Source organism: Aythya ferina (genome assembly GCF_964211825.1).
Source record: "Aythya ferina genome assembly, chromosome: Z".
Lineage (NCBI taxonomy): Eukaryota > Metazoa > Chordata > Aves > Anseriformes > Anatidae > Aythya > Aythya ferina.
This window is the reverse complement of record NC_140299.1, coordinates 46,035,418-46,047,395: the sequence shown is the minus strand read 5'-3', so window position 1 is coordinate 46,047,395 and position 11,978 is coordinate 46,035,418. Positions and strand designations below refer to the sequence as shown.

General features: G+C 31.9%; 1 protein-coding gene across 4 annotated transcripts in view; it reads left to right on the top strand.

Annotated features, from left to right (window-relative positions):
- The first annotated feature begins 5,593 nt into the window (after positions 1–5,593).
- CNTNAP4 (contactin associated protein family member 4) overlaps positions 5,594–11,978 on the top strand; it is a 409,919-nt gene continuing 403,534 nt past the window's right edge. For all 4 annotated transcript variants that reach the window (XM_084503723.1, XM_084503724.1, XM_084503722.1 and 1 more), the window contains exon 1: positions 5,594–5,831. In XM_084503723.1, the coding sequence (XP_084359849.1) occupies positions 5,747–5,831 (85 nt within the window). In that variant the 5' untranslated portion in view covers positions 5,594–5,746. The remainder of the gene's footprint in view (positions 5,832–11,978) is intronic.

Genomic DNA, 11,978 nt, shown 5'->3' with positions numbered 1-11,978 from the left:
TTAATTCTCCTTCTTATTTGTTGCACATCGTCTTTACTAAACTCCATCTTTTCTACATTACTAAAGAAATATCTTAAGTATATCATAGTCATATGTGTTCTTTGTTGAAGACCTGCATTTCTTTCCTTTAGGGAGGAATCAGATATAAAACAGAGCTATCAGTTTTGTGTACTATGATCTACCTTTGGTAAATCCATGTAATGTGTTACGCCATCCCTGTCAACTTTCAGTATCTTTTAGTTATTCTCCCCTTCAATATTTTTTTTCACTTAGAAGTAAAGCCACTAGAACCGCTAAGTATAAAGTCCTATAAGTCTTATGCAATACTACAATCTTTATTATTATTAATAATAATAATAATTATTATTATTATTTAATTTCTGCTTCTCATTTATTGTATTTGTACAAATTACTTTATTACTTTCTTATACATACATATGTGAGACTTGTGTAAAATGTTTATCAGCAAATGCACAAATTCATTCTCCAGTTCTGTTTATTGAAATTATGACTTCCTATGCTGGCACTCATTATACACAAAGAGTTTACTCTACAAGGTTAAAAACTCCTGAATGTTAAATTAGAAGAATCATGAGAGCTAAAATTATGCATTTTCAACAAAACTCAAAAAAGATGCCTCTAGTAAATCATGGTATTCTTCCAGGAGGGAAATACGATTTATCCTGCAGCAGCAGCAGAAAAACATTCTGTGCAGCTATACACCTTGTTCCACTCTTCAATCCCACTGTTAAGGCAGTGCTTAAACAGTCCAGATAGAGCTTTTCCATGTGTTCTTTTCCTCCTGCAGGTGATCTGGGCCACAGACACTCTGTTCTAAGTTTTGTGTGTTACCTGGGAAAGAAATAACTGTAATAATTGGCAAAATGTGCTCTTCACAGACAATTTATTATTTTATTTTATTTTATTTTATTTTATTTTATTTTATTTTATTTTATTTTATTTTATTTTATTTTATTTTATTTTATTTTATTTTACTTTATTTTATTTTATTTTAGCTTAGTTTAGCTTAGCTTAGTTTAGTTTAGTTTAGTTTAGTTTAGTTATTTTATATTATTTTATTTTGTTTTATTTTATGTTGTTTTATTTTATTTTATTTTTTATTATTTTTTTTTCTTTAACAAGAACAGGCTGCACAGGAACTTACATCTTTGCAACCAGCAGACAAACTGTAGTATTCTGCCTCTACTGGGAAAAAATCATTTTACGGCCATTAGTTACACTGTATTTTTGGCATGCTTTTTTTTTTTTTTTTTTTTTTTCCTCTATGCTGTCTGTATTATAGAGGGCTACTATGATTAAAAATATACTTAGTAGCATTATTTTTATGTGAATTTTATTTTCATAGAATCATAGAATCATGGAATGGCTCAGCTTGGAAGGGACCTTAAAGATCATGTAGCCTCATTACTAACAAACGCTATGTAACATAGCTCTATTCATTTGTTTTTATGTTTGGCTTTGTGCATTTCTGTTGTTTGCAGCCTTTGCAGACAGCAGTGTTTTACTGCAGGATTGCTAGCAATGTCGAGAATAAGATTTAAAATGATCTTGAAACAGTTCAGTTTATGTTAAAAAGGCACATTTGCTCCAGCTGCATTATATGACCAGATGTCGTAGAGTACATGTAATGTAATAGCATTAAAACTGCAGCAGGTGGCACTAGAAGGAGGGTTAACCAGGGCCATCAAGCAGAGCGAAGATCAAGGAAACAGAATGAATTAGGATAAAAGAAACAGAAACGTTTAAAATTATATCTCTGTCTTTCTATTCTCTTGAAATAAAGATTGAGTAGCATAGTTGGTTGTTATAGAGAATGTTGGCTAAATGAAGTTGGATTAGTAAAATATAAAATGCAGAAAGTGATGAGTGAATAGCTAATTTCTAAAGTTTGTCTTCTGAGGACTTAAGGGAATGAGGAATTTACTGCAGAGGACTAAAGCAAATATTTTCAACTGGTCTTTATGGACATTGATGACTCTACTCTAATTCTTGTGCTTTGCAAACAAATATGAATCTATTTATTTATTTAATTATAATGCAAAATGTAAGGAATAATTATGATATTTATTTATTTATTCCCTGTAAAGTTGACTTTCTGAGACAGACAAAGGAAAATGCTAACTGTGGGCTACAACCTGCAACAGTTCTATGTCTTTGTCACCTTTTCACATTGTTTTACAATTAGTGAGAAGACTGTGGTGTCACCATGAGTATGGATAGAAAAAAAAAAATTGCTTTCATTTTGTAAACCAAAAATATTATGCCAGAATAATTTTAGATGGAATTTATTTTCCTAATAGTTTGAAACAGTTTAAAAATAATTTAAAAAATAATGATATTTTTAAACTTCTTCATTTTAAAGACCTTCATTTGTAAATGAAGGTTGACAATATCCAAATAAGATGACTCAATTTTTGGTACAACCAAATTTAGCAGAATTTTCAAGAATGAGAATGAACCTGTAAGGAAAACAAAACAAAAGTAAAACAAAACAAACAAAACAAACAACAACAACAACAAAAAAACAATGTTATGGAGAACTCACACATTTTCTAAATGATACATATATGCAGATCATTTTGCAAGAATAGGTGAGAAAGAAAACAGGACAGTGAAATAGTGAGGGAGATAAAAGACAATAGGAAGAGGCTTTTTTTTAAAAAAAAAAAAAAAAAAAAAAGTAAAAGATGTATATAATCAAGAAGGAATGGGAAATACTTTTGGAGGGTCCAGGAAGAAGATCTCAAAAGTTAATGGCAAACCTGGGCATTGTATGGGAAATAAAATGTTAGAATGGAGAAATATGCTGATTTTAACAAAAATATTTAATGGATGTAGGAGGGAGATAAGTTATGATGCAAAAGCAGAGAGGAGGTTGACTCACCAGTAGGTGAGTCAAACTTGCCTATTTTGTGCAACTTCTAGGTACCATAGATTAATAGACAAAGATGATTTTCCTGACATTCCTTATACGTTCTGTTAGATAGACTTGTGTAATTCTCGGTTCACACATAAGCATATGTACTCATTTCAGCATATTATTTTGTTATAAAAATAAGACCAGCTTTTCCATAATTATAAAATACATAATATCTATCTGTGTACTTATTTGCAATTGAGTCAAAAATAAAAACAAGCAAAGAAACAAACAAACTAAGTAACTAAAAACACAACAACAAAAACCTCTGACCTTCTCCATCAGATTTTCCCTTTTTTTTACTGTAAGCTATTTTATGAGACAGATATTTATCCACGAAGTCATTGGCATTTTTACTGATTTTGCATTACACTACTGGAATAATAATTCTTCCTAATTCAAAGCCCTGGGGTTCTGAGAGCTAATCTTAAACACTATCATTCTACAGAATGACCTTGCCAAGATTTTATGTGATGTTTTTCCTATTTTTTAAACATGATTTTTTTTTTCCTAGATGCAGAGTCCAGCACCATCCCATGGGATATTCTTTAGAATTGAGATGCAGTAGAATGGACATTTTTATGCTCATTTTAATTTAGTTAGAATGTCAATATTAATCAATGGAACTTCTGTTCTTTCTTTTACGAAGAAAGACAGTTTACAGACAAGTTACTTCATAGCTGAACTAGATCCTGGAAATAGAGTTTAAAACTTAAGAGAAGCTTTAGGTGAACTAGAACTCAGGTGATGATCCATATTATCTTTGATCATAAATGCCTATTTAATACAATCAAAAATTGATATAAAAGAGACAATGTGCACAATATACTAACTTAACCTAGGTCTTTTTAAACATGATAGCATTTTAAAAGTCTTTTTAAAAGTCTTTTTAGAAGTCTTTTTTTTTTTTTTTCTTTCTTTTTCTTTTTCCTCTTGCTAGTGTCTGATCTACAGACATCCTTCAGATGGAAAAATATGGTATACCAAAGCTCCTAAACAGAACACCTGAATTAGGAAGACAACGTTTGTGTGACTGGGCTGAATTTATATTTACTAACTCTGTTGACTGTATACTTCAGAATAAATCATAATGTTATTTTTCAATTCACTATTTACCTAGTTTCTTCCAAAATGTTAAGATGCTGCAGAGTAGAAACCCTCAGAAGCATCAGTGATGGAACCACTGATGAGACCTTTCAGCACAGCACTTGTCCTCATCTGTTTCAAAACTTTGCTAACAGTCAAGTTATTCTTCATACACAACAATTTATCTAGTGTTACAAGAAACACTTTAAGGATATAGTTTAAATGTAATGACCTAAAATTCCTTTCCAGCTCTTTCCCAAATGAAATGCTTGTATATATGTTCCAAACATTAGTACATGTCAATGACAACTTCCACTTTAAGAAAATAAATGAACAAACAAATGAACGAACAAACCAACCAACCAAAAAAAACAAACAAAATAAAATGTATTTTATGTGTATATATTGGAATAAAAGTTCTTCAGAAAGGATCAGCATATTCTTATGTTTATTTTGGAAGGATTTTCTCTTAGGGTCTGAAAATGTAATTATTAAGTGTCATTATTAATAACAATAAACCCACAGATGGTATTTCATAATTTATTTTTCTGAGGAGCAGCCTGTAAGTCAGCCTACACTCATTCACTGAAAGCAGACCATTCTCACTCATAAGTTTATAATACTTATTACATACATAAAACTTAATTCAAAAATGCAGAATTGCATTTTTGCAAAAAGAGAGAGAGAAACAGAGAAACAGCAGTACACATATATAATGGAGAGAGAGAAACAGCAGTACACATAGATAATGTTCACACTGCCTCCCATCCAAAGGAAAGAAGAAAGGAAGAGAGGAAGAGAAAAAGAGAAAACAAGAGAGCAAGAGAGAGAGGAAGAAAGAGAGCAAGAGTGAAAAAAAAAAAAAAAAAAAAAAAAAAAGAAAGAAAGAAAGAAAGAAAGAAAGAAAGAAAGAAAGAAAGAAAGAAAGAAAGAAAGAAAGAAAGAGAGAGAGAGAAAGAGAGAGAGAGAGAAAGAGAGAAAGAGAGAAAGAGAGAAAGAGAGAAAGAGAGAAAGAAAGAAAGAAAGAAAGAAAGAAAGAAAGAAAGAAAGAAAGAAAGAAAGAAAGAAAGAAAGAAAGAAAGAAAGAAAGAAAAAGAAAGAAAGAAAGAAAGAAAGAAAGAAAGAAAGAAAGAAAGAAAGAAAGAAAGAAAGAAAGAAAGAAAGAAAGAAAGAAAGAAAGAAAGAAAGAAAGAAAGAAAAAGAAAGAAAGAAAGAAAGAAGAAACGAACTGTCTAGGGCGAGCATGCAGCAAGCATGGAGCAAGAGGTTTGTCTTAGTGCTCATGTGCTGGTTGCTCTGTTTTATTGTCTGGCTTTCGTCAGAGCTTCACATTTCCTACCTGTCACCACAAGGGGTGTCCAGGACGCGTTGTGAGCGTGCAGCCCCTGAAAGCGAGCTGCGCAGGGTAGCCTGGCTGTTTATCGCTGAATGATTCTGTGAAACTGGAGGAGAGATTCTTGCTGCACTTCGGGGATTGCTGCTGCTGTGGTGGTGGTGGTGGTGGTGGTTGGGGGGGGGGGGGGGGGAACAAATTTGGAGGTGTGTATTCATGTATGAGGAGACGCCGAGTGCGTTTGATTGAGGTGTCTGCCTGCTGGAAAGCACTGCGAGAAGAGAGACAGAGAGGGAGGCAGTGAGAAGAAGAGGCAAGAATAAGACTGAACTACAGAGCAGCTGTTTCCTAATACTCTGGTTCTTTTGGATGCCTTAGTGAATGTGAACATGGATTCTGTCACTGAGATCTTCCTGAAGCTGCTGTTTCTCATATCTGTTCGTAACTGGAACATGGTAGTGGCAGGGAATAAATGTAAGTACTATACATGTATATACATACATATATATGATTTAAAACTCAGTACAGGGTGTTTTGAAAACTTCCAGGATATTTTATTTACATTTAGAATAAACATTTTGGGGGGATTATGTTTATTGTTTTGAAATCATGCCTGCAAGTTACTAGGCTGAAAATATTATAAAATCCTTCTATGGATTTTCATTGTGTCTAGGTACAGAACACTGTTTATAAACCTTACATTCTGAGAGTATCTGAAAGCATTTTACATAGAGATATGTGTTCAGACCCATTTGCATTTTTGTTTTCTGTTTATAATTGCAGCTTTTTCTAAGGAATTATGTCTTACATGGAAATTACTGGCAGATCTCTATTGTGTAATGCATCAGCTTGTTTTTTAGCAATTTATAATTTTGAAAGCTGGTATCTGCATCTCCTGAATTAAGCTAGCACTCAGATAATTCTGATTGACATTATAATGCAGTTCAACATCAATACAAATATAACAATGAAAAATGCAGATAACGAGACTTTATGGGTTCTGCATTTCTTGCATAGGGAGTATTGTATATTCATGGCTAAAAAAGACTATGCTATCCGTTCCATCAGAAAGTTTTTAAAAAATGAGCAAATCATAGTTAGCCAGTAGGGTGGTATTACAAAATAAAGACAGTGATTATAGTTTTAAAGAGAATCTGCCCTCTAGGACAAAAATCTGATATATATCCTAAATACCTCTGGTTTCAGTGTTGAATTACATTAATCATCCTTAAATCTAAAAAAAAAAAAAAAGAAAAATAACTTACAAGGAAATTAATTTTAAGACTTTTTCTCATTCAGTAATTGTTTTGAGATGTACTTGTTCCTTTTGATTCAGCATAAACATTCTGAAGGATTTAATTCTGCATACATGTGGTATAACAGTTGCTTAAATACCAGATGCTCATTATCTGAACTGAGCATATTTTCTTTCCTTCCTTTTAAGGCACTGGCTAGGAATCACAGGGATGGTGAGGGTAGAAGCAATATCTGTATGGAAAGAAAGTGAATGCCAAAGCAACGAGGAATGTTCAGGAATAACCTTACAGACCAGTGGCAGGGGCAGCTCCTTGGAAACATTGGAACAATGGCAGAGAAGTTTGAAGTGCTGTGTGGGTCTATAGACTAGGGTTTTGCATAAGGATGGTTTGTAAACCAAGCATGCTCCCATGAGCCAGAAGTTCACACTGCAGCACAAAAATGATCTTGTGCTGTCATTCAGTAATGATATCTCATTTGATACTCAAGTGCATAGAGTAGCCCTAAACATGAATACTAAGTTCCTCTTGTTAAACACCCTTCTGCAATCCAGCCACAGCTTTAATTCTCTTCATCATTCTGCATTGTACAGTTTATGAATACATCCATTTTCACAGGACCATGATAATTGAATTGCACATTAATAGCATTTGGCAGTATGCACAAAGCTAAATCAGTCGATTACAAGGAGGTATATTAAAACCGTTGCGAAAAAAAAAAAAAAAAAAAAAAAAAAAAAAAAAAAAAAAAAAAGACTTGCAGCATACAGCAAAGCAGTAAAACACTAGGGGTCACTCTTACAATTTAGGAAACAAGATTTGAGGAAAAGACTCAAACTGCTTACTCTCAACGCAGAATTACGAAGCATAAAATAAATCTGGTATGAAAAACATTTATTTTTGGCTTTCAAATACTTACCAAAATCAGCCAAACTCAAATGCAGTATAAAATGAGTGACCTGAATTAATAGATTTTTCACACTTCGGCTAATATTTATAAATGATTTGTTATTTTATTTATGAATGTATCCCAGCTACTATGTCAAAACATTCATTTGAACTGAGAAAGGAAGAACTCTACCCGTTCTACAGGAAATAAAACTGATTGTAGAAATGTGAAATTGGATTAAAAAGGAATGAATGTTAACATCTGAACAAAAGAAAGCTTGGCCAAACTAGTGTCTTTCTCCATTCCAGTATCTAACCTGGGATAAATAAATAAATAAATAAATAAATAACCACCACACACACAAAACAAACAAACAAACAAAATTTTTATATATGTAAACATATATCATATCATGTTATGTTATATTATATTATATTATATTATATTATATTATATTATATTTTATTATATATTATTTTGGAAATAAACCTTTCACTGGAAGAATTAGTTTATTTTAAAAGTGACAGTTTCCATCTCATGTATCAACATGTGAACTTAGTGCATTAGATTTCACAGAATAATCTCAGGAGAAAACTTTTTCATAACTAATGATTATAGCCAATACATGTAGCAGCCATTATATATTCATTTGAACTTTAATCTTTTCTTCTTAAGAAGTTAATCAGGAGTTGAAATCACTTTCAGTAGATCTATTATAGACATTAATATATTCAAAGATGTTTATGAAAGCATGTAAAATTCAGTTTCCTTGCATGAATTTTCATGGATAGTGGATTGTCAATCATCAAAGTAAATAAGATACTTTTTTTTTTTTTCTTCCTCTAAAGTAATCAACTCCATTTCCTTTAATTTTGTGTTTGTTTTTTAATACCAGATCATGAATACTTCATCTTTCTTTGGCTAACAGATATAAAGGAAATATATAAAATATATGAAGACCAAAGTAACTAAGTCAATTCTGTAAAGTAAAATTGGACCAAATATTCACATATTCAGAGTTATTTCTGTGTTAAAGAAAACTTAGGATTCCTTCTTTCAATAAATGATTGTTGCATTTTTAGGTATTTTGAAGATGACAGACACATCATCCACATCATCTATAAAATGAGAGTTAATATGATTTTTTTTTTTCTTTATCATTTTGAAAACATAATTATAACTTTTCCTACAAAAAGAGGTAATAATTGCTGCTGGAAAACCAAATCTTGTAAATGTTCTATAGTAATGCTTCTCCTTGATATCTTCTTCCTTTGTTTTCTTCCTCATAAAGAATTACACTCCCAAAGCATTGAGAAGTTTGAAATACACATCTGTGAACAGGAAAGTGTGTAAGGTCAAAAGTGAGTTTTAAATAGTTTTAAATGAGGTATTAAATCATAACTTCTTTAAACTTTTTTTTTTTCCTTTTTCCCTGTAAACTCTCTAAACCTCAAATATTGCATGAAATATGATAAAACCCTCTACACATATTGACTCAACAGACTAAAAATTATTAATGTCAATTTTGTAAATGGAATTAAAAACAAAACATTAGTGACTTTCCATGTAAATTCTCACTTCTTTATACTTCCCTTTGTAAAACTATTCAGTTTTACAAAACCTTCTATTTTCTCAATTCAGATTTCCATATTTTTACTTCAAAGACTGTATTTTTATGAACCCCAAAATGTTTATTATTATTTTTATTAACAATTTATTATTATCATCATTGTCATCACCATCATCATTGTTACTATATGCCGGACTTCTTGCTAAAGGCTTCCTCTAAGTCCAGCAAAGAATGACTGTTAATGATAGTGAGATTTTCATATAGAGGGGTCCACAATCATATATGTTCATAATACTATCATATGCAAGTCACTGTACAAGTAATATCACCAGTGAAGATGTTTACTTACTACAAGAAAAGTATTGCGATGTAATTTAGAAAATGTTTTGAATTTTGTTTGGACGTAAGTCATCAGTGCTGAAAAGTACTCTTTCTATTTTAACAACTTCATGAAATTGCATTTAAAATATACAAAAATGTTGTTTCTCAGGAACAACTTAAATTAAATTGAAATTCTTTTACCTCTAGTTGAAGTGAAATGTAGAGGAGGAGAAAATAGAAATGTTATTAATTCTCATTTAGCCTCATTACTATGTATCTTATGTTTATTATTCACTATTTCATCTCTGAGATAGCAATGGAGATCCTATCAGAGAGCAGGCCACATCTGGGCTGTTATTTACATGAATTAGAGATGTCTCTGGTATATTTTGAATGTTTTTAGTATAGTAACTATACTAAAGCTTGTATCAACATTATATTGAAAACAATGCCAATGGAAACATCTATCAAAATTTGTTTCAGACTTTCAAGGTTAAGAATTCACAGGAAGGTGTTGGGTCGATTAAATGGAGTGTAATCAACACTTTACATACCATTGCTTTAGGTTCTCAAATTCCCACAAACATCTGAGCTCAGTCAGTGGAATGGATGGAGAAAATCTGGTCATGATTGATGGATGGTAACAGACAAGTAATGACATCCTCAAATAAGGATAGAATCAATTAAAATAAATAAATAAATAAATAAGCAGAATGTTATATGTGAAATTATCAGTGATAGTAATAGCTTTTGCATCATATGTTATTATCTAATGTGTTTTAGTTCAAGTACTGTTAAACATTAAGGGGTTCAGAATAATAACTAACTTATTCATATCTTGATAATACTGTATTTGCCATTCTGCTTTCTTTTTTCACGTGTAAGCATGTATCAACATTCATCAAGAAAGACCAACTTTAACTAAAGCGTTGTATTCAATTTCCCATGTTTCACAAAATAATGCATATTTCTATCATTTTATATGAGTATAAATGCTCAAGTTTAGTAATATGTTTTTGAATATGTCTATGTAGCAGTAGAAAATGACATGCTACATATATGTGTTTCTCATCTGATATATCTGCAACTTCATCAGTTCATTTTATGAAAAAAACTTGGGCAAGCTAAAAAAAATGTATATTCTAAAACCTTCATCTGGAAAAAAAATAGGTCAAATCTTTCTCCCAGCCCTTCCACCCTCCCCACTCTCTCCCCCTCTCTCCCCCCTCCCCCCCCCTCCTCCCCCCCCCCCCCCAAATAAATAAAGAAATAAAAAGAACTCTTGGATGCCGGAGAAATATTCCATGTTTTGAATATTGGCTGTCTTTTCCTCCAGAAATGAACCTTCACTTTGGTGCTACTTGCAAGCTTGCAAGTTTATTGTGAAATATATTAAAAGGTTAGAATTCTCTTTTGTGGGAAAGTTTCTCAGTACTTTTTTTGTGTTTGTTCTTTTTTAGTTGCTAACAACATTTCTGATTATAGCAGAGGGTGGAGCAGTGAGACCATTCAAAGGGCTCAAATGTCCTGGAACACACTAGACAGCTTTCTAGTTTATATAATAGAATCACAGAACCACTGAATATTTGGGGTTTTCCCATGAGCAGGGAAATCTTCCACTAGATTGGGTTTCTCAAAGCCCCATCCAACCTGGACTTAAACAGGTCCAATGATGGGACATCAACAACATAAAGAAATACTAACTTTTAAAACTAGTCATGTCTGTAAGTGACTCCAGAAGTATACATTGACTTCTTTAAGAGGTTCTGTAGTGTAAAGTGATTTTTTTTTCTCTTGCTTCTCAGTTTTCAGTTATGTCATAAAGAGGAAAGGAAAGTAAAACAATAGTGATAATTTTGTGCTTTGGTATTTTTGTACAATTGCTTGCACTTTTGCCTTGCCTTGCCTTGCCTTGCCTTGCCTTGCCTTGCCTTGCCTTGCCTTGCCTTCCCTTCCCTTCCCTTCCCTTCCCTTCCCTTCCCTGCCCTGCCCTGCCCTGCCCTGCCCTGCCCTGCCTGCCCTGCCCTTTTTTATGTTCTTTTTAATTTCTATTACCTTTTTATTAGTAGTATTTTATTTTCCCTTTTCTTTTTTCTTTTCTCTGTTAAATATAAGTAAAAAAAAAAAAAAGGCAGATATATTTGATAGTTCTTTATTGTAAAATATTTTTACAGTGTGTGTAACTTGCAACTTAAATTTTTACAGGCTAGGCCTGTGCATGATTTCTAGGTTAAAAATGAAAAAGAAATGTATGTTTCCATGCAATACCATTTATTACTTTCCTGTCATGACAAAAGCTGCTTCAATATGCCTTAAAAATAGAATTTATAATATATATATATATATATATATATATGTTGTGATTATAAAAATGGCTCTGTTTTGATTCATTTTTGTAAAAAATGATGGAATGTTAATGTATAAGTGATTTTGGTTACTAGAACTTTTATCTTTGTGATGGTTTACATTTATGTACTTATTAATGCTTAATGATCTATTGTGTTTGTTTTATGAATGTAGCAGTATAACATTACAGATTAATATTTGTCAAAGGAATACTCTATAGGTCTCCCTCCATCAGTCGA